The sequence below is a fragment of the Epinephelus lanceolatus genome, chromosome 11 (assembly GCF_041903045.1).
Source record: "Epinephelus lanceolatus isolate andai-2023 chromosome 11, ASM4190304v1, whole genome shotgun sequence".
Classification (NCBI taxonomy): Eukaryota; Metazoa; Chordata; class Actinopteri; order Perciformes; family Serranidae; genus Epinephelus; species Epinephelus lanceolatus.
The window spans coordinates 32,094,152-32,114,689 of record NC_135744.1 but is presented as its reverse complement, the minus strand read 5'-3'; the positions used below and the strand labels follow the sequence as shown (position 1 = coordinate 32,114,689).

At 43.0% G+C, this 20,538-nt stretch overlaps 3 protein-coding genes and 1 long non-coding RNA gene across 4 annotated transcripts; 2 read left to right on the top strand and 2 right to left on the bottom strand.

Annotated features, from left to right (window-relative positions):
- Nucleotides 1-408: 408 nt before the first annotated feature.
- LOC117261365 (F-box only protein 40-like) lies at nucleotides 409-4,445 on the bottom strand. Its single transcript, XM_033633772.2, has 7 exons — nucleotides 4,344-4,445; nucleotides 4,172-4,223; nucleotides 2,550-3,731; nucleotides 1,777-2,063; nucleotides 1,531-1,662; nucleotides 1,061-1,370; nucleotides 409-759 (listed from the first exon to the last, which is right to left on the bottom strand). Exons 2-7 carry the CDS (start codon nucleotides 4,172-4,174, stop codon nucleotides 541-543), a joined length of 2,133 nt encoding a protein of 710 aa, XP_033489663.2. The 5' UTR covers nucleotides 4,175-4,223; nucleotides 4,344-4,445; the 3' UTR covers nucleotides 409-540.
- A 352-nt stretch (nucleotides 4,446-4,797) lies between these two features.
- LOC117269614 (F-box only protein 40-like) lies at nucleotides 4,798-12,491 on the top strand. Its single transcript, XM_033646779.2, has 9 exons — nucleotides 4,798-4,920; nucleotides 6,531-6,567; nucleotides 6,721-7,285; nucleotides 7,385-7,821; nucleotides 8,000-8,179; nucleotides 8,545-8,786; nucleotides 9,038-9,169; nucleotides 11,310-11,643; nucleotides 11,734-12,491. Exons 2-9 carry the CDS (start codon nucleotides 6,565-6,567, stop codon nucleotides 11,944-11,946), a joined length of 2,106 nt encoding a protein of 701 aa, XP_033502670.2. The 5' UTR covers nucleotides 4,798-4,920; nucleotides 6,531-6,564; the 3' UTR covers nucleotides 11,947-12,491.
- Nucleotides 12,492-14,433: 1,942 nt separating this feature from the next.
- On the top strand, nucleotides 14,434-17,507 carry ccdc92bb (coiled-coil domain containing 92Bb). The gene is made up of 4 exons (XM_033639103.2): nucleotides 14,434-14,748; nucleotides 15,088-15,236; nucleotides 15,371-15,418; nucleotides 16,294-17,507. The coding sequence occupies exons 2-4, from the start codon at nucleotides 15,107-15,109 to the stop codon at nucleotides 17,004-17,006; spliced, it is 891 nt and encodes a 296-aa protein (XP_033494994.1). The 5' UTR covers nucleotides 14,434-14,748; nucleotides 15,088-15,106; the 3' UTR covers nucleotides 17,007-17,507.
- LOC144464690 (uncharacterized) lies at nucleotides 16,898-20,535 on the bottom strand. Its single transcript, XR_013492352.1, has 2 exons — nucleotides 20,134-20,535; nucleotides 16,898-17,000 (listed from the first exon to the last, which is right to left on the bottom strand). It is a non-coding gene; the product is annotated as an uncharacterized LOC144464690 (long non-coding RNA).
- Nucleotides 20,536-20,538: the final 3 nt, after the last annotated feature.

Here is a 20,538-nt window from a genome sequence, read left to right as displayed (position 1 = left end):
TTGGAATAAAATTTGGTTGGAATAAAAATCTGGTTGATGTGGACATTAAGAGTATGATGTTTTCCAAATGTTGGGTTTTGTTCTTTATACCTTACAACTGAATGCCATTATTCAATGTCAAGATGAAGCTGGAATGAGAAGTTTGGACGACGATGGATTTTGGTTTCTTAACAGCAAAACTGAATGCCAACAAAATATCAACGTCATCTGTCATCAGTATTCTACCTCAAAATGACGTCCTTGAATTCTGGTCATCTGACGTCACATACTAATTCAACCACATACCAACGTCTAACAACATTGGAGGCCAGCTGGGCAGTGTCTACAATGACAATTAGTGACTGCATTTCAAATGTAAAGATGCTCCTGATTTGTTCTTAATTGTATAAAGTAATGAGATCACCCAGGTTTCACTCTTTGTTCTTATTTTTATTGGCATTTTTACTTTATTTCAAAACGACATATGACATGATAGAGAGAAATAGAGCGGGCAAAATGTAACTCACTCCCTGTTATATTAACAGATTAAAGCAGCACACACTACATCATGATCCTCTTCTGCTGGAACAAACTAACCAGAGTGGGACCTTTGCAGCTTGTCTTGGTTTGGACTTCTGTTCTGATTCGCGGCAGGCGAATCTTCTCTGTCCTGGACTCTCTCTCATAGCAGGGACACACCTTTAGGTGCTCGGACATGGACGGGGTGTTTTGGAAGCACCAAGTGTCCACAGATGAGAACAAAGTGCTGAACTGCCATACCTGAAGGCACAGAGAAACAGGCAAGGGAGAGATGCCTTAATATTCAGTCCTGATTCCAAGAAAGAAGAAGAAAGAACTTTTCTCTCGTCTTTTTTTAAGACTGCTTTTTTTTTGTGAAATATTGGTAATAAATTCAGAACCTGAACTCTCAGGATCCTGAAATCTCTTTCTTTTTAATACACCTGACAAACTTTAAACTGCCAAGATGATTCTGGTGAAAGCTCAGATGTATATATACCACACAAGATCCACTGTCACACCTCATGCATTCACATGACAGGAACACTGGCTCTTAGCTTACCGTCTGCGTCACCCTCCACTGGGCTCTTCCCTGTGAGTTCTTCTGCCTCTCCCAGTGCAGGGTGACCATCCCTCTCTCCTGCAGCAGAGTGGAGCACACCTGCCTCATCAGCTTGGACACCAAAGCCAGCTGGGAAAGGGACAGACTGTCCAGGAAACTGGCTATGTGGCACAGCACCTCATAGGGCAGCGAGCTCAGAGACTCCTCCCCTCCTCCTCCCTGACCTCCTCCCTTTCTCTGGGACACCTGGGAGGCATCACCCAGGGAGACAGGGAGGGTGGGACGCATGCTGAAGCAGCCCAGATCCTCACTGAAAGCAAAGGTGAAACCATGGTCTCTAAAGGTACATTAATTTTTTACTGCCCTGCATGATGTTACATTTTTCTTTCCTGTTGCATTGAGATAAAATAGATCTAATTAAAGAAGCATGATAAAGGAGCATCAGCACCATGTAGGACTAAAGATCTCACTTGTAAGAGACAGTGGCTTCATGTGTGGAGGGCTGCAACCTCCTCTGGCTGTAGGTGCATCCCAGGTATGCCAGGGGGCATCTCTGCTCAAACCATCCGTTCACACTCATCTGGATGTCACTGTGGATGTTCCTGTATGTGAGAGCACATTCATTATTACAAAATAAAATGTGATTGTGTGCATTCGTTTAAGATTAAATATGGATTCCAAGTGATATTTGAATTAAAAACAAAACTAAAACCCACTTATAATGTTTGCCGAATTCTCTGCGCTGGAAGGTGTGTCCACAGAGGAAGGTGAAGGCGGAGCTGGCCTTGTGGTGCCGGCTGGTGACGCCCTCCACCTGCAGCTGAAGGTGCAGCTCCAGTGGTTTCGCAGTGGTCAGGTCGGCCAGCGACGTGTTCCTCCGGAAAGGAGCAGACAGGAAGTTGTAGGTCTGTGTGCCCTCATCTTGTAACAGACCATCTGTGCATACGCTCTCTGCGATCAGGTGACCTCTTTGCTCTTTCTCCAGGGAGCACAGCAGAGAGGCCTGAGGAGCAAATCAAACACATCATGTGATAAATATTCAGGGTATCTGGACACTGAACTCATCTGAGCAAGTCATTTAATGTCTTTAATATGATATAATGATGATTACTTTAATTATTGACCAATCTGATTAATTCTTTGAGTAATAGATTAGTCATGTTGAAGAATATCTTGGGGGTGGGGCATATGAAGTGCAGAGACCATTATTTCCCTCAGGAGTTGGTGGAGACAAAAACAGAGCTAAAAGTAGAGTGGATATTGGACTTACAATCACTGGATGGACACAAACTCAACTCCTAATTAGCACTACCTCTGCTCTATAACTGCTGGATGTGTAAATAGGCAACGGTTTTCTAACACGTTTGTAATTTTAACTTTATAAAGTATTTTATGTCAGTGTTCACAGCTTGTTCATGCTGCCTCCAGGTCACCAGAAAGGAGAGATGGCTTGACACCATTACAAGCAGGACTAATTACGGTCTCTCACCTGAACCTCCTCCCACACTGGCATCTCCTGCAGCGCCAGCCCCAGGTCACTTGTATCCACAGCTTTACTCTCCCTCTTGTAGAAACCAGGGTTGCGGATGCGGCCCTGCCTGGCAGCGAAGCTGGTTGGGGCTTTAAAAGTACGCACAGTGATAATCTTCATTGGCTCCACAGATCCGTACTCAAATTTCTTCTTCTTCAGAGTTTCAGCAAGACACGAGGAGGAAGATGTGGAGGCAGCAACGCATGCACTGTTCCCCTGTTTGCAGGTGTTTGATGCTGTGGCACCCACACAGGCATCTGCTGCATCTTCCTCTGTCAGAGTGTCCAGGTCTTTACCATTTCCTTTTGACTGTCCCCGGCCTCTGCCTGCTACAGCTCCCTCTCCGGCTTCCCTGCAGCCACCCATCTCCATAGTGAACATGCGCTCCCAAGCGTTGTAGTTTTCTAACAGATTAGCCTGCACTCCTGTTTCCCTGGCAAGAGCCTCTCTCTCCTCCTGGGTCAGCTCCTGCTGATATTCAATGTCATCATCACTCTCACTCTCTTCTTTTTCCTCAGGGCCCTGCTGCACGTCAAACATGACAAAGGACTTCCAGGTTTGACCACTGGCCTCCTTAGCTGCCCTTTCTGCTGCCTCCTTCCTCTGCCTCTGCTTCTCCTTCCTCTTCTCCTCCTCCCTCCTCTCTTCCTCCTTCTCCTCCTCCTCCACACTCTGGATCAGCTCTGGGAACAGTTTCTTCATCTTCATGGAGTGAAACAGGACATCCTGGTCTTTCAGGGCCACGGTGAAGTCCAGCCATCCTCCCTGCTCTCTTTCCTTGAGCAGGTTTTCATACAGCTCTGTGGTGGGATAAGAATGGGCATCGTTGACCGGCCAGCGGTTCCACTCCATGGAGCAACACACCACACTGGCTGGACACACCTGGAGGTGAGCTGCCTGCGAGGAGCGAGGCAGGTGGAGCGGACAGCCATACTCAGCGTTGAGGCAGGGCACCCTCACATTAGGGCAGAGAAGCAGGTGATCCTCCTCTTTGCAGAGGTGGAAGACAGCTCCACAGAGCAGGCGGCAGGGGATGACTGCACAGCACACAGAGACCTCCACCCGAGCTCTGCAGCGCCGGCTGTAGCAGGAATCACAGTGGACATGCCCTCGCACCCTGGAGGTTCGAGACCGTTGACTCTGAGTGGGTTTAGGGAGGAAGAAAGGAAAATAAAATTACAGATTGTCAGACTCAAGAGAACTAAATCAGCATTTTTTCATTTAAAAAACATAATTAGGCTTTAACCTCTATTGACCCCCACAAGTGAGGTGGAGGTCAAACTTATGCTGTCTGTGCCAACAATGTCAGGTGGAATTTGCACATAAAATAATGCAAAAGACATGTACAATATTGCAATTTGAGGAAATGGTTCATCCACAAATAAACAAGGACTTCTGGGTTTGAATATTTCTTTTTCTGTAAACATCATTTAGCTTCAAAGAAGAGCCAAAACAATATATACTGCATCTAATGTCAGACAGTGGGATATAAGATCATTTTAACAACCTTAAAGCTACTCAAGGGGAAATAAAAGTGGAAACTGAATGGTAGATCTTAGAGTTGAGAAATAAAACCATACCATGCTTCAGATCCTCTGGCACCAGTTTTGTATCTGAAGCTGTAGGTCAGACCTGCAAGTAAAGACGATATGAATCTCAAAGTCTTGCATGTAAACACACAATGGCAGGACACCAACGGGGTGCTGCAGCATTCGAGTCAATGGGAACAGCGAGGTACAGACTTTAGCCTACCGCTGTAAGAGAACAGAAAGGAGAGAGACACACTCCTTGCACTCCGTCTCGTGCTTTAAAGACCAAGTGTCCCAGTGAGTGTGTGTGTCTGTGTCTGTGTTATATGTGTTTGTGTTATAAATAGAGCTGAGCACTGACTGAGAAATGTTACGCAGGTGGTCAGGAACATGGTTTGAGTTACCAGCCTTCTCAGAGACTTAACATCAGGAGATCTTTCTCACCGTCTTCCCTCTGATTCACATTGTGGTGCAGCATTCAGTTGATTTCTACCTGCAGAGAGCAAAATGAGGCTGAGTCTTATTTAATGTCCAAACAGTGTCCTCTAGTGGAGATTTGATTTAGGCATTGTCACTGCAGACAATGCAACAGATTGTTTCTCTATTGTACACAGGAACATTGATTCAGCTTCAGAATGATGACAGGGAGCATTTAATAAAGTTTTTTGGCTGTGGCTTGAACCCAATGCAGAGACTGAGGGGGGAGTTATTTCCTGCTGAACCTGCTGTTGCTTGTCTAATTTTAACCTCCCAGTTCAAAGAGCACAGGGACTGAAAGCAACGTCTGCGGTGGCACCTTGGTAAGACCTTTGACTAGATAAGATTTGTCCCTTTATTAATATGTTGAACTACTCTGATAATGTCTGTTTTTGTTGATCTAAAATGCAAGCATTAGCTACAGTGAAACTACAAAGACAAGTTACATGCTTGTCTGGTTTACTGCTACATTAACACAGGACACATGAGTAGTTTACAGTCTATTTTGAATATCAGGTCTTCATTTAGTAAGAGCAGGAGGTTGTGGAATACTTACATTTTCATTTTTTTAGATTGCTTTGGAGCCAAGCTCAGTGCATGATTAACTAAAGCTGTGAAAAATGTTTCCTATAAACTTTTTTTTTGTGCTGTTGATTTGTTTTGTGGCCGGCAGAGTGTCACCGGTTCCACCCTGAAGGCTGACACAGTGTAAATCTGAGGAGTGATGATATAACCAGTTAGGAAAACAACATCATCATCAACATCAACAACAACAACAGACAGCATTAATACTGTCTAAAACGCTTTACATTAATTGGATACTTTTACCACGCCAGGCCTCTAAAAATCATTCCAGTAAAACAGGGAGGACAGAATCACTCTGTGGTTGACCAGGTCATTATAACATGACATGTGTGACTGGTGATGATGGATTACAAGTAGACATTGCTTTGTTTACAGGGGTCACAAGCCAAAAAGGTGGATGATCAAGTGGTTCACTACTAAACAGTGTTTTAGTACTTGAGATTAGTCTCAAGACCATAGGTGGGTTATGAGATAATATGGCCCTGGGCACAGATATGCAAAAGGCCCCGCCACCTCACCTGTACTACACAGGAGCAAGACACACAGACTTTGTGGTAGCTTATTTTTTTTGTTTTGCAACTTTTTGTGGTACTTTTTGGTCACCATTTTGTGTCTCTTTGCAGTCACTTTGTGGTTATTTTGCCTTTTTTTTGTTTCAATAAATATTTGTCTCTTGGCACTCCCCTTGCATCTTTTAGTGCTCTTTTTTTTGTCTCTCTGGGGTCATTTTGTGTCTCTATGTGGTTATTTTGTGTCTCTTTGGAACCATTTTATGTCTCTTTAGGGTCTGTTTGTGTCTCTTTTGAGTTATTTTGTGTCTGTGTCTCTTGGATCAGTACATGTTTCTTTGAGTGACAGTTTTAATGGTGGCCAGGAAAACTCCAGACACTTTGGGCCCTTCTGTCTCATCTCAGTTTCGACTGCATTTTTCCTTGGTCTTGTCTTGGGCTTGGACAAAGAGGACTGCAGGGATATCATTAAATTGCTCGTGCAAAAACTGAGTGTTTGATAAAGTTTATTTCAGCTACTTAGTGTTTGTTTGTATTTGTTTCCTCGTAGTACATTTATACACACATACACATGCATACAGTATGATAATAAGAGATGTAAATAAGGAATCTTTGTTTTCTGTGGGTGTTTTTATGGAAATGTGAATCTTCCAGATTAATTTGAGGAGAGCACATGGTTTGCATGGTTTATATTTTATATAGTAAGTGTAGGACTCACATTGTTCTGGTCTTGGTCTTGACTTGGTGTCAACAAACTAGGTGGTATTGACTATGACACTGCTAATGACAGGGCTGATGTTACAGAGTATGACTCTAAATTTTCTGTATCTTTCTTACAGGATTACAAAACCTCTGATTCAGAGTCCTGTACACATGGTGAGTCACAGATTCTCCAGATATACTTCTGGTTCAATCAAATATAAAAATATAGCGAGTACATAGCTTTGCTTCACCGTGTTTAATATACTGTATTTCATCCTCAGCTTTCATCCCAGCTGGCTCCTCTCTTTGTCTTTCTCATCCAATCAGAGTTACCGTTCTCGAGCCTCCAAGGTGCAACAGCATGTCCACTGTGACTCCTGCTACATCCGGCGCTGCAGGACTCGGGTGGAGCCCTCTGTGTGCTGTACGGTCATCCCCTGCCGCCTGCTCTGTGGAGCTCTCTTTCACCATTGCAAAGAGGAGGATCACCTGCTGCTCTGCCCTAACGTGAGAGTGCGCTGCCTCAACGCTGAGTATGGGTGCCCGTTCCAAATGCCTCGCTCCTCGCAGGCAGCTCACCTCCAGGTGTGTCCAGCCAGCGTGGTGTGTTGCTCCATGGATTGGCTCCGCTGGCCCATTGATGAAACAAACCCACACAGTGCCATGGCCCTGCAGGAGAATGTGCTGAAGAAAAATGAGGGGCAAGGGGAACCTCTGGATCTCGCTATGGCCCTGGTGGATCAGTCAGAACTTTATGAACGCCTGAAGGTGAAACCAATCTATCCAGAGCTGATGGAGGAGGAGGAAGAGGAGGAAATAAAGGAAGAGAAGAAAGAGGACACAGCAGTAGGAGGATCTGACAGTAGTGTTGAAGACAATGATGTCAATGAAGGTAAATCGCTGACACAAAATAATATGTGTTGTTGCTATTTTCTTTCTCATCTCTTGCCTTTACATTTTCCTGTTGATCTCCGCATATCTGTCCCTGCAGATAACAGCGTGTGCGAGAATAATGCTGTTGAAGAGACTGTACCAAGTGCAGTGCATAGCTCAGGCATTAACATAGAGAAATACAACCTGTTTGAGATGATGTTCAGCATGGAGAGAGGCGGCTGTGCTGTCGCTCAGGAAAACCTGAACAAGCCCAAAGAAACCCCAAAGCCTACTGAGAAGGTGAAGGACAAAGACACAGAGAAAAAAGATGATGTAGCTGTAGACACAAGTAAGACAGGTCATGCCCCGTGGCAGGAGGGGGTGCTGGAGCGTCTGGGGCAGGAGCTCACCCCGCAGGAGTACAACATGTATGTGGTGCACCATGGGCGCATGCTGCTCACCTTTGGACAAATCAAGGCCTGTACGCCAAGGGAGGACGATTTTGTCTACGGCAGCCTGGAGCCTATCCCGGTCCAGACTCTGCGCTCTTTCAAGGTGATAACAAAGTACATTTATTTACTATAAAACATAAGTCTTTTATCAGCTTTATAATTCCTCAGAATTCATCAACCGGAGTGATGAACTAGAGCTTTTCAAATCTACCCAGGCCTTAAATATCGCACTCTCTTGGATTCTGATGTAATGCAATATATTATTTATTTGTTCCTTTAAGATCCCTGACAGCTATCACTACAGCTCACGGCGTATTCATCAGTACGACTCAACTAAGCCTCCCAGCGAGGCTCGCGGTGTGGACACATCTGACCTCGAAGTCAACGAAGAGGCCTGGTACAGCGATGAAATAGAGGCCACCCTGCTGGGCTATGCTGAGCGGGAGGTCAGGGGTCACAAGGTCAGTCAGATATTTATAACAGTATAAATAAAAACATATAAACTGTACACATGACCAGATGTGGAGATGAAAGTGGAATTTTAAATAAAACAATATTAGTGCCAGCTACAACATTTGTTCTCTAAAAAGATTAGAATTTTAAGAAAGTGGTGCATTTTTTGACTAAAACCAGTTTCAAGTCACTGTATTTTCATATTGTGCAGTAAAGAAATCAGCAACACAAATGGTGAATTTATCAATAACCTACATTTTGGTACAACCTTTGAGATGAAAATGAGTGGGACACAATGGCCTCATGCAAAAACAGTGATATGATCCTTTAACTGGAATGAATCAGGTGTTTTGATTGAATGGTTTCCATGCAGGTCAGTGAGTCAAAGGCTGCCGATGGGATCTATAACGACGCGGGAACACAGACTTACACATTTCGCACAACTCCATTTAAAGCGAAGACAACTCTGGCAGAGCTGGCCGTGGACAAGCCGCTGAAGCTGCGTCTTCTGCTGGAGTCGGAGAGAGTGAGCGGCAGACATCACAGAGGCAACAGCGCCTTCACCTTCCTCTGCTGTCACTCCTTCCTCCGCAGAGAGTTCGCCACACATTTCAGGTGTCTGTGAAAACAACTAACATGGGTGTGTTTGACCCCTGCTGACCTCTATACTCCTGTCACGTGTCATTTTCTAAGGACTAACCTTTAAGTAACAACTGTCACTCAGAATTTAACAGCTGTCGATTACCAAAAGGATGAAACCAATTAGAAAAGTCAGCTAGTAGGAGAAATGCTGTTCATGTATAATGGGAGCAGATGGACATGCTTGGTGTGTTTAGTAAGCGTATCAATTGTTATCTCTTTTCCAGGAACGTCCACACTGACATCCAGACAAACCTGAGTGGATGGTTTGAGGAGAGGTGCCCTCTATCATACCTCGGATGCACCTACAGCCAGACGAGGTTTCAGCCCTCCACGCATAAAGCCACCGTCTCCTACAAGTGAGCACATTTCACATTCATATCTAATATTTGGGTCCATCATTTGTCTTTTAAAATGTTAAAAGGGCCTTAATTTATATTTTCATAACAATACTGTGTCAAATAATAATGTGAAAACAATGTGATGACGTGAAAGGAGTTGCCCGTAGTGATTAACATAGAGAGAAGTATCACCTGAATCTGCAGTTCCCCTCAGCTTTACGGAGCTTTATAGTGAGTTTCAGCTCATTGTTTAGTAAATGAGTAGTTTGAATACAACACATGTAATTGTGAAGGCTGCAGTCATGTGACAACTGTGCTGACGGGAGTAAAGAAGGTAGTAGTCGCCTATAAAGAGCAAAAGTCAGCATAAGAAAGCAGGTTGGGGTGGTGGATGGGTTAAACAAATATAGGACTTTCCCCCAGGAGACCCTTCTGAAACAAAGTGAACTTTGATTTATGTTAAGATACGCTGTCGCAATGTTTATTTTCTTAAACCTAACCAAGGTAACTTTACTTGCCTAAACTTGACCTATGTGTAGAGCTGGGCGGTATGACCTAAAATTTATATCACGGTATAAATCGAATCCCTTCATGGTAACGGTATATATCGCGGTATAAATTTAAGTGTAAAAGTTATAATAGAAGTGTTTCTGAATGGGTTTTGTAGTCCCTTAGCAAAGCTAAATTGATAAAAAAAAAACAACAACAACAACAAAAGCAAAGATATAATGTATTTTTTAGAGCATTTATTGTGCAGAATGCAGATCTCAAAACTCAAAATTAAAACCCAGTACTCTATGGTGCAAAATGTCCCCTGGGATCTATATCAAATGGTAATTTCCTTCTTTTAGCAAAATCCTAAATGACTGAGTTGTGTTTTTTCCACCTGGACCTTTATGCTCTGCCATTTCTCCTCTAATCATCACGCTGTAACCTGTGACAGGCTGCTATGATACCACAACTATCACACATTCACATATGGAGTTTTTTGTGGAGCCCCTAGCGTCACATAGGTTTACATTACCAAAGGTTTATGACAAACTCTCTTGCCGAAAACCAACTCCCGTGTGCGCACGGCGAGAGAGGAGAGGGAGAGACGCTGTGCTGCTGCCAGAGGAGACACTGAATGAGTTCCCTCTGAGTGGTAAGTCGCTAAAAGAGTCTGAGAAGTCCAGGGCTGTTCATAAGACATTAACTCACTCACTCACAAGTTCTCCAGCAACACACGTTGCACGGACGTGAACCAGCTCCTCTTGCTCCGCTGTCTCTGTGCTCGCAGCCATTTTCACACTGAGGCAGGTGCGATGACGTCATCGACGATAGGACGGTAGAGCGCAAATCTCTACCGTGGGCCAAATTTATATCATTTCTACCGTCTACCGCATATACTGTGCAGCCCTACCTATGTGTAACTTTACATTAAGTACATAAATTGTCCAGCCATGTTTCCTTTCCTAAACCTAAACTACTTAACTCAACTTTACATTTCTAAACCTAACCTAAGTAACTTTACTTTCCTAAATGTAACCTTTGTAATCTTTTTCTTGCCTAAACCTAACTTAGGTAGCTTTAATTTCCTAAACCGACATACATAACTTTACTTTCCTAAACCTAACCTACATATGTAACGTGATGACATAATTCGTGGGGTGCTAATTTGTTCGATACCATACAAACTGTTGTATGTGGTTTTCAACCTGCCAAGCACAAAACAGCAGGTAGACACAGTTAGAAACTTGCTGGTAAACATAGTGGAACAGTTAGCAGCTAAAGAACCAGATATTTTCCTTAGGAGGTGGAGGAGACCAAAAATAGAGCTAATAGAGAGAGAGAATATTGGACTGGCATCACAGGTGACTGCAAACGCGACTCTGAATAATGATAGTGTGAGTCTGTAACTGCTGGATGTTTAAATAAGCAACTGCTTGCTAACAAGTTCACCTTATCAATTTGAAGTGATAATATGTCAGTGTTGTGAACAAAGCTTGTTGTGCTGCCCCCAAGTGGCCAAAATAATCAACTATTAAGATTTTGACCTGCTCACATCTCACAACACAGTAAAGTAACACAAGAGTAGGGCACAAGCAGATAAAGTTTAGAAACTTAAACTGCACTCAGGCTTGAGTTTGCTTAAGTGTATGATGTATCTTTCTTACAGTAAGCAGCTGAAGTGTTTCAACTTGCGTCCAACCCTTGAAGCCTCATTAGGAGACACCTCCCAGTCATCCAGGCGCTCAGTGGGCTCCTCCACCTCTCAGAGGAAGAGAGGAAGTCAGGCAAGAGGTGAGGAGGACCCTCTGAGCTCGCTGCCCTACAACGTGCTGTGCCACATGGCCAGTTTCCTGGACAGTTTGTCCCTGTCCCAGCTGGCTCTGGTGTCCCATCTTATGAGGCAGGTGTGCTCCACTCAGCTGCAGGAGAGAGGGATGGTCACTCTCCGCTGGGAGAAGAAGACCAGCTCGCATGGACGAGCCCAATGGAAGGCCACGCCTGTGAGACATACTAAATCATCACTATTCATACCAACTGTGATCCACGTTTTCCTTTTCCCTCCTCCTGACTCTCCTCGTGTTTCTCTCCAGGTCTGGGAGTTCAGTCACCTCTTCTCCTCAGTGGATTCATGGCATATGGCAGATGTCCCTCCTATATCTGCTCATCTAAAAGTCTGTCCTTACTACGAGACATCTCTGCGCAATGAGCGTGTTCCCCTCCCAAGCATGAGTGGTAAAAAGGAGTGTAGCCAGGAAAGGATGAGCCTCGTCAACCATTTTGCAAAAAAGAGATATCAACAATGAAAAAACAAACAAAACTTTTGATTCTACCTGCTGTATTAGAATTTGTTTATGCATTATTGACACTGATGGCCAAATTACATTGCGCAAGTGTAGGGATGACGTCATATAACCAGTAGCCTATGTCACAAAGCAAATAAAATCAACCTGAGCTTGCAGAGTTCTTCCTCTTCTTCATGATCTACCAACTTATATTCAATATTATGGAATTAATGGTTTATGTGTATAGTTATGATTTTTTTCTGCAGCATTTTATCAAATTAAAAATGTTTATTATGATAGACTGTATGATTCTAATTGTGATTTTTTAAAAAGATATGACAGAATTAGACCTACAATGATTAATCAATTAATCAGTTAGTGGATAACAATGGATAACTATTTTAATAAATAATGGCTTTAGAATTCTTAAGCAAAAATGCCAAACATCTGCTTCTTACAGCTTCTCACATGTAAAGTTTTGATGCTTCTCTTCATCATACATGGTTGTAAACTGAGTATCTTTGGACTTTGGACTGTTGATCAATAAAACAAGACATTTGAAGACATTACCAGACATTTTGCACGAATTTCTGAAAATCTATGGACAATACGATTAATTGATAAAATATCCTGCAAATAATCGTAGTCCTAAACAAAATGTGAATATCTGTACCATCGTTTTAAATTTCTGACTGTGCCCTTTACTTTAGTGTTTCCATTTTATGCAACTTTATACAAACCTGTTTTACTCCACTGCATTTCAGAGGAAATGTTGTACTTTTTGTTCTACAACATTTATTTGACAGCTAGCACTTTTCAAATTATGGTTTTACATACAAAACATGTATTCACTTTATAAAATCGAGATCATCATGACTTATTTAACTACCAAACAGGATAATAAATAACTAAAACTGGCATCACCTCGACCAGCTATGAAATCACAATGCTGTTAATGCTTCAGTAATATAGCCTTATTTTAACACTGCACAGTGAATACTTTTACTTTTAATACTTAAAGTACATTTAGCCGATACCGATTTTTTTAAACATATTTCTCACTAACATTACATTAAGCTGCAGTGTAGGATTCAGAGCATCTATAGAGTGCTCCAGGGATGATGTTTTTCTGTAGGCTGGCACAGAAGTTAGTGTTACCCTGGTTCCCTTGTCAAAAAACAAATGGGATTTTTCCATTGGATTTTGGATTATTGCAGAAAATGAGCTCTGTGGCAAACAAAGGTTTATGATACACGTTTTGTTGAGCAAGATAATCTTCACAGATTAGACCAACAGATTCACAGATAAACACCACCTGAATGATTTTTGGAGTGTAAATGCAATCAGCAGAAGTAAAAAGCTAACGTTATAACGTTATATAGGCTATAAACAAACTACACCATGGTCAAATGACTAACATCGCCACATCAGCGAGGCTGTAAGCCACATCTGGTGTTATGACGTTCTGTAGTCTCATTTAGCCACTTGTAAGCAACTGCCTTTTTAAAGACACAGACATATTTTGTTATTTATTGTAGAACAAATCTCTATTAAGCTTTTGTTAATCACAGACCTTATGTCAGGCATCTAACTATAAACCCATTCAAAAAAAACATTGACTTCAAGAAGAGGGAGCTGGGAGTGGTAAAATGTTGACTCATTTCCAGGTTTAGGGACTCATTCCTGGGACACTCTATTGGTAGAAATAGTATATCATATCCATAACTAAGTTTTTATTAGTGTAAAGTCACCTGAAAATAAGAATTGTCTTTTCGTTACCACAGAATGAGACGTTTTTATCTATATATCAAGTGGGACAGTGTGTTGTTGTTTCTCAACAGCCATAAGGCATCCTACAAAAATGCACACATAGTGGTTTGTATGATATCCTAGAAATTAGCGCCTTACGAAAGACATTATGTACTTCATGTAAAGTCACACACTTAAAGTTGCTGTGGTTAGATTTGGGAAAAGAAAAGTAGTGAAGACGCTCCTTAAAAAGACTTAAAGTCCACTTAAAGTTCACATAGTTCCCAACACCAGTCTCCTAGAGAAGGTGTCAGGGGAAAGTCTACTGTTTTGTGACCCATCCACCACCAAATCGTGATCTCTTATTGGACTGCTTACCTCTATATTTTTTACACCCATCAGTGCATTGGCCATGTTATCGCAGCCCTTCGTGTTTCTATGGTAGCCCAGAACAGACAAACCAAACACTGGCTCTATAGGGTCGTTTGGCATGGGAGAGGTTTCAGTTCTGCAACCTCAGTATTAGATGCCACTAAATCCTACACACAAGAGCATGGACTCATATAATAAGCTTTTCCAAAAGACAAAAAATACAATCTTAATACACATTGTAGCCCAAAAGTGGGATGACACTTGAACTTGCAGTCATCTTAGCTTTTTTTTTTCTTCAATGAATCCTTTCTTGTTGGCTGGCAGCATCACCTCCATGGAGCTCCTCCTCCTCCTGCTCTGTGGCACTGATCACCCCTCATACCGGGCTGCTTTGTTGTGAGTACAGCAGCGGCACCGCACCGCACTGCACGTACAACCAGAAGGTTATGAGGAGGTTATTTCGGCTCAGACTGCAGCAGGATTCATTCACACTGTAAGAAAAACGTCGGCCTGCTGCAGCTGTGAAGCAGCTCACCTGGGAACACTCACAAAGTGCCGTTTTGCACGCGGAAGGTTTTTTTTGTTTTTGTTTTGCACGGGTCTTTTGTTTTCTCCCTCTGTGCTGCATCAAGGACAGAGATAGCAGGGCGATACGAGGATCCATGAGAGACGCTTTGAACAGGATACCGCTTCAGTATCACGGTAGGCCACGGTCAGAGTGATGATTGCACAGTTACAGGTAGACACTGAGCACTGTAGTGAGCAATGGTGCAGATACCAGAAAGCTTTTGTTGGCGAGAAATCAAACCGAATAAGATCAAATACGAGATTGTATGCATATCTTATGTGCTGCAGAAAATCACAGTAACATATAATACTTAGCCGCATAGTAGCTGGTTGATAAATTAAAGGGATGTTATTTGTGTACCGTGGAACTGACACATAATATCCAGCTCTATGTCAGAGCTGAAATCGGGACACTTAACATCTGTACTGAGAAATCCCCCATCCTAACACATCCAGCTACCTGCGTGTGTGCAGGTTGTGTGGGGGTGCAGCCATGGATGCTGGGAGGCTGGAGCAGCAGGTGGCCAGTGTGGAGAGAGGCATCGCCTTCCTGAAGCAGGAGCACCTGGCCATGCTGACCGGTCTGCAGCTGGAGATCACACACCTGAAGAGGCGCTGTCATGGTCAGTGTACCGGTGACCTGCTGCTCTTCATCTATCTACTGTCACTAAATCACTTGACCCCCTGTCTGTCTGTCACCCTGTCTTAACTTTTTCTGTCTGTCTGCACGCCGTGCTTCTACCCCTCCTGGCTGCAGAGCTGAGCTGTGAGCTGGACTCCAGGTTTCCTGACAGAAGCACAGAAGGTAAGACATTGCAAGTCACAGCTGATAAGGAGTGAAGGTGATACAATATGTGGGAGTTATGGAGAGGAAAGCAGGAGAGCTGTGCAGAGGAGGACTGGGGATTCACAAGGACTACATGAGAGAAGGGGGGACAGTGACAAGGCAACATTATTACAGTAAAGTGACATTAACCTTTTTAAAACAAAGATAGAACTAAAACATAATAGAACAAATGGCTAGTCACCTGTGCACTCATGCAAACATTACGGTAGAAATACGTGCAGATTCATACAGTAAAGAATCATTAATCATCTCAAGTTCACAAACACACTCCATTTTCTCAGCATTTTAAGAATGTATAAGCCCGTAGAAGTAACAAAAAAATGATTCACTCCATACTTTGAACATACATCACAATATCTAACCAGTCAGACTTTGTTGGAGGTTTGATCTGTAACCATTTTCATGTTACAGCTTTCTTGCTGGCTGCTAATAATAGATTTTTGTCTTGTACTGATAAATTAGCGATAATATTTCTGAAATAAATTGTAGAGGAAGAACAGTCAATTCTGTAATCTATCTGTGTTACCTCCTGCCAGTATGACTGAATAGCTATGCAGCTCCAAAATCCTGTTGAGAGATAGGGAATACAAAGCACTGCTTCCTACAACGTTGCAAATCTAGTCCAGCCAGTCCTTGGTAAGAGCAAAAATTGTGTATGATTTATTTATCCCGGCAGGTTGCACTGAGTAAGAAAGCAAGTACAAGAGCACAGATATGGAGCATAGAAAGACAGAATGACAAACCCTCATGGATACAATAATCTCAACACTATGTCTGTATTTTCTGTGTTTGTATACACTTCAGTCCATACTGTATGTGTTTATGTTTCTCAGAGGAGGAAGCAGAGCTGGCAGCACGCTGTGAGGCTGTAGAGCGTCTCCTAGAGGACCAGCAGTGCATGATGGTCGCTGCACGTGGGGAGCTGCGGGCCGGCCGGGCACGGGCATCAGCACTAGGAAGGAGCCTGAGGGACGAGGAACGACATTTCCTAGAGGAACTGAAACGCCGCAGCCACAAGATCACGCTGCTGAGTCGTGAGCTGCAACGCCAAAATGTCACCACCACGACCCTCTGCCACGAGCTCCACACTGCACGCTTAAAACTGTTCCAGCAACGGCCGAGCACAGAGGCTGGTGCAGAGGGAGAGGTGGCATCCAGAGGAAAGGAGGAAGAAGAGGATGATGATGATGAAGAAGGTGAGGAGGATGAAGATTATGAAGGGGAGGGCTCAGACTGGCTTCTGTCTCCACCTCCTCCAGCCTCTCCCAGCCAACCAGAGGCAAGGCATAGGAGGCGTGTCAGCGTGAGGGAGGAGAGGGTCAGAGCTTGCGTCCCGCAGGAGAGAGTGACATCACCGCAGAGGCCACACCCCATGCCTGACCCTGCCCTCTTCTTGGTGCCGCTCAGATACCGCCTCCTTCGCTTGAACAAACCAATCAGAACGCAGGATGAGGAGGGGATGGAGGATGAGTGGGAGGATATAGAGGACAGCAGGGTGCACAGGAGGGTGGACATGGGAGCAGGAGAGGGAGAAACCGCTCTGTGATGAAGATGAAAAAGAGAAAGTTGTCTTCCAGCAGGTCTCGGCCAAGATCAACTGATGCAGTTATGCTAGAAAAAGCTTAAGATGAGAGAGATGTAACCTTGTGATTGTCTGTAGATTTCAGGAAGTAAAGTTAGAGATTTAGAGATAGTTGCACAAGAATGTGATCAAACCTATACACAACAGCGTATTAACTGAATTCTTCACATTGATGGTACGACATGTACTGTGAGAATGTAAAGAAATGAAGACTGAATAGTGATACTGTTTCATAGGGATGCCTTTTGATTTTAACACTGTTGATCACGGCTTTTGCCTGTAATTAGTAGCCATGCCTCTGGGTCTGTCAACACCTACACCGTGCTGCTTAACGTGGCGGCAACCTGCTTTTTCACTGCACTAGCTGCATTCCAGGTTCAGACAGTCACTCCAGAAGGTTTAGGGACATTTTGTATGATTTGCACTTTATTAAATTCATGCAATGTGCCTGATGATGGCAGAGCAGTATCTCTGGTGTCTTGTGGTCTCTTTTCAACGTTTGAAAAAAGTTTTTAGTAGGTCTTCATCACAGCAGATACTGTCATTGTAGTAAAAGCACCAATAACATGAACAATGGCTCTGTTCAAGTGTCCCAGTAAGCTTGTCACAATACGACATTCAGACCATTAATATAGAAGCAAACCACTATGGAAAGATATAGTGGAGTAATGGTATCCTGAGCAGAGAATGAAGTCAGTAGTGCTTGTATGTTAGTGCATGTTAGTCCCTGTGTGTGTGTGTCCCACTGGCTAGCTAATCGCCACCGATCTGCACTGCGCTCATACGGTGGTTACAGCTGATAATACCATCCCAACCCACAGTGTCATTGAGGAAGCATCACTCCCACCCTCCATTTCCTCCTCAAGTTAACATAAGCTCTGTCACCACTGTTGCAGTTGTTAGCACTGTTTGTGCTGTTAGCACCATTAGCTGCTAGCCACCTCCATGTTGAGAGCCATGTGCAGACAATCCCGGCTCAGACTCTGAATTATAGATATGCCCTAAATATCACACACAGCTCCTTTAATTGTAATATTTACATGTGCTTTTCCTACAATGAATATCAAGAGTCAAAATATCTGCTGTAAATAAGGTCTGTTACAAAGATGTTATAATGTATTTTTTTTGTATCAATACCCTACTTCTTAAAATTATTACTTAAATTATACATGAGCCAAAACAATAGTAATGAACAGAAATATAATCAGCAATCAATAAATCAGTCATTCAAGTTATTATTTAAGCAAAAACACCAGATATTCTCTGTCTGCAGCTTCTCTGATGTGAGAATTTGCCTCTATTGTGTCTTTTTTATCCTCATAGATTGAATATCTTTAGGATTTGGACACTTTGGACACATTTGTGACAGGCATTACACTGGGTGGCAGTACAACCAAACCTTGACTGGGCTTAAAATATAACCAGATCTGTGTGCACTGCTGAAGGTGCCAAAGAAGTAAAGGGAAGGAAAACACCTACGCACAGAGTACAAAAATACATGCATCACTAAATTTCCTGCTTCTACAGTTGACCGAATGAAATATTAAAAGAGAGAGGGGGTGCAGAGTTCAGAGGACTCTGAGGAGGTGTGCAGGAAGATTGTGATGAGTCACAGTCTGACTGTCCATCATCTGCAATCTGCATCTTTTATACTATACAGGTTTATTTGCAATATGCCACAGCATGGTGAATGCACAAACACAAGGCCAAATAAAGCTGTAGGCTAATTATTATTGTTTTAGTATTAACATGGGCCATTAGTATTCCTGTGATCAAATGTGGTGGCATAAGATGAAAGTTGAAATGATACGGTGAATAAATGAAACAAATTAATTGGTGAGGGACTGTTCTTTACTCATCAGAGGGGGGAGGGTACTGGTGTGTGACTGCTCCCCAAAGCTACAAATATTTTTCCTTGAGCCTCCCTGAGTGAATGCAAGAAAAAAATGCATGATCTTCCCTCCACCATAAATTATTAGATTTTTAAAACTTACCCTTTAAAAGTTGAAAAAAGCCTCAGTTTTTCACTCTGTCCTACATGCTGGTTAGTTTGTGCTAATGGTTTATTTTTGGCCATATTTTAAATGAGACTTAAAATAAAGGGAGGTGCCTCCCATGTTCCAGCATGTCCCACTGGTAGGAGGCTCCGGGATACCTCGTCTGGCCTGGGAACACCTTGGGGTCCCCCAGGAGGAGCTGGGAAGCGTTGCTGTGGAGAGGGAAGTCTGGACTACTTTGCTCAGTCTGTCTCTTTTAAGCTCAGATTTGGTCTTTTTTTCTCTGACAGGAGCGTTTGGCGCACTTGATGTGTCCAAGGACTGTCGGAAATTTGAATATACAACAATAATTTCTGTTTTTACAGCTTCTGGCTATAATAAATGGTGTAATTATGTCAAGTTAAACACAACAACCCTGAAGGCTTGTTCTTTCAAAAATCAGTGGTAAAATAGATACACAAAAGAATACGTCACTCGTGAATTTTTAAGTTTTTATGTGTCTCAAATACAATGGTTGCGAAAAAGTGGCTAAATGAGACTATGGAACGGCATCATGCTGACCACACCTTTACAGCTGTGGTGTCAACATTAAATCATGTGACAATGGTGTTGTTCACTGATAGCCTAACGTTAGGTTTTCACTTATGGTGATTGCATTTAGGCTTCAAAAATGATAAAAGTGGTGTTAATCTGAGGAGACTATCTTCCCTAACAAAACGTAAGTATTAGTAACGTTTGTTTGCCACAATAATCTAAAATCCAGTGGGAAATCCTGTAGGGAACCACAGTGGTGCCAACTTCTGTGTCGGCTTACAAAAAACTATACTCAAAACAACCATTTGAATTTGTATGCCCCTCCCCTAAACTAAAATAAAAAACATAAGTCCCTCCCCAGTGCTTAGGAAATCAGCTGACATGCCTCCCCCTCGTTGCACCACCCACTCCCCCTCATAAATAATGAACAGTCTCTAATGTGAGTTGATAACTGAACAGGAAATTATATTGAATGACAGAAAAAAAAAATCAAGATTAATTTATTGTTATTGCACAACACAGGGTGGAACCTTTCAACCACAAACTACTGCATTACTCACATGTGGTGGTCAGTGTAACGGTACACGTGTAACTTGTCTCCTAGCAAACGTCCCATTCTAGAATGTTCCCACAGTTGTCTTGGAGACTGTGCTCCGAATGTTAATGTCTCTCTGCAGCGCTGCCATGGCAACCACAGAGCTGCATTTGGAGATCTCATGCCTAAAAGTGTGTACAGAGAAAGGGAGACAGAGAACTGGAGGGCTGTTTCCTGGACTTTGTGTTTGGGGAGAGGTTTGCTGTGTCATGCCCCGTGTATAGTTTTCATAACATTAAAGAGGCGCCAGACCTCCTGCTGCTGCTATTTATACACCTCCTGCACATGCTCACATTCAAGGTTGATAGAGAGTGCATGGACCAGTCTGAATACAGGAAGTTACATCATGAACGGCAGGGAGGTTGCCCTC

What these genes read in the sequence shown, in the direction of transcription:
- LOC117269614 (XM_033646779.2), top strand. An exon ending in GAGTTCGCCACACATTTCAG is followed by an intron (nt 8,787 to 9,037) that starts GTGTCTGTGAAA and finishes TCTCTTTTCCAG; the next exon opens with GAACGTCCACACTGACATCC. An exon ending in CCCAATGGAAGGCCACGCCT is followed by an intron (nt 11,644 to 11,733) that starts GTGAGACATACT and finishes GTTTCTCTCCAG; the next exon opens with GTCTGGGAGTTCAGTCACCT.
- ccdc92bb (XM_033639103.2), top strand. Translation starts at nt 15,107, where the DNA reads ATGGATGCTGGGAGGCTGGAGCAGCAGGTGGCCAGTGTGGAGAGAGGC. An exon ending in CCTGAAGAGGCGCTGTCATG is followed by an intron (nt 15,237 to 15,370) that starts GTCAGTGTACCG and finishes TCCTGGCTGCAG; the next exon opens with AGCTGAGCTGTGAGCTGGAC. An exon ending in TCCTGACAGAAGCACAGAAG is followed by an intron (nt 15,419 to 16,293) that starts GTAAGACATTGC and finishes TATGTTTCTCAG; the next exon opens with AGGAGGAAGCAGAGCTGGCA.
- LOC117261365 (XM_033633772.2), bottom strand. An exon ending in CAGTGTGGGAGGAGGTTCAG is followed by an intron (nt 2,064 to 2,549) that starts GTGAGAGACCGT and finishes TTTGCTCCTCAG; the next exon opens with GCCTCTCTGCTGTGCTCCCT. An exon ending in AGTGGAGGGTGACGCAGACG is followed by an intron (nt 760 to 1,060) that starts GTAAGCTAAGAG and finishes CTGTGCCTTCAG; the next exon opens with GTATGGCAGTTCAGCACTTT.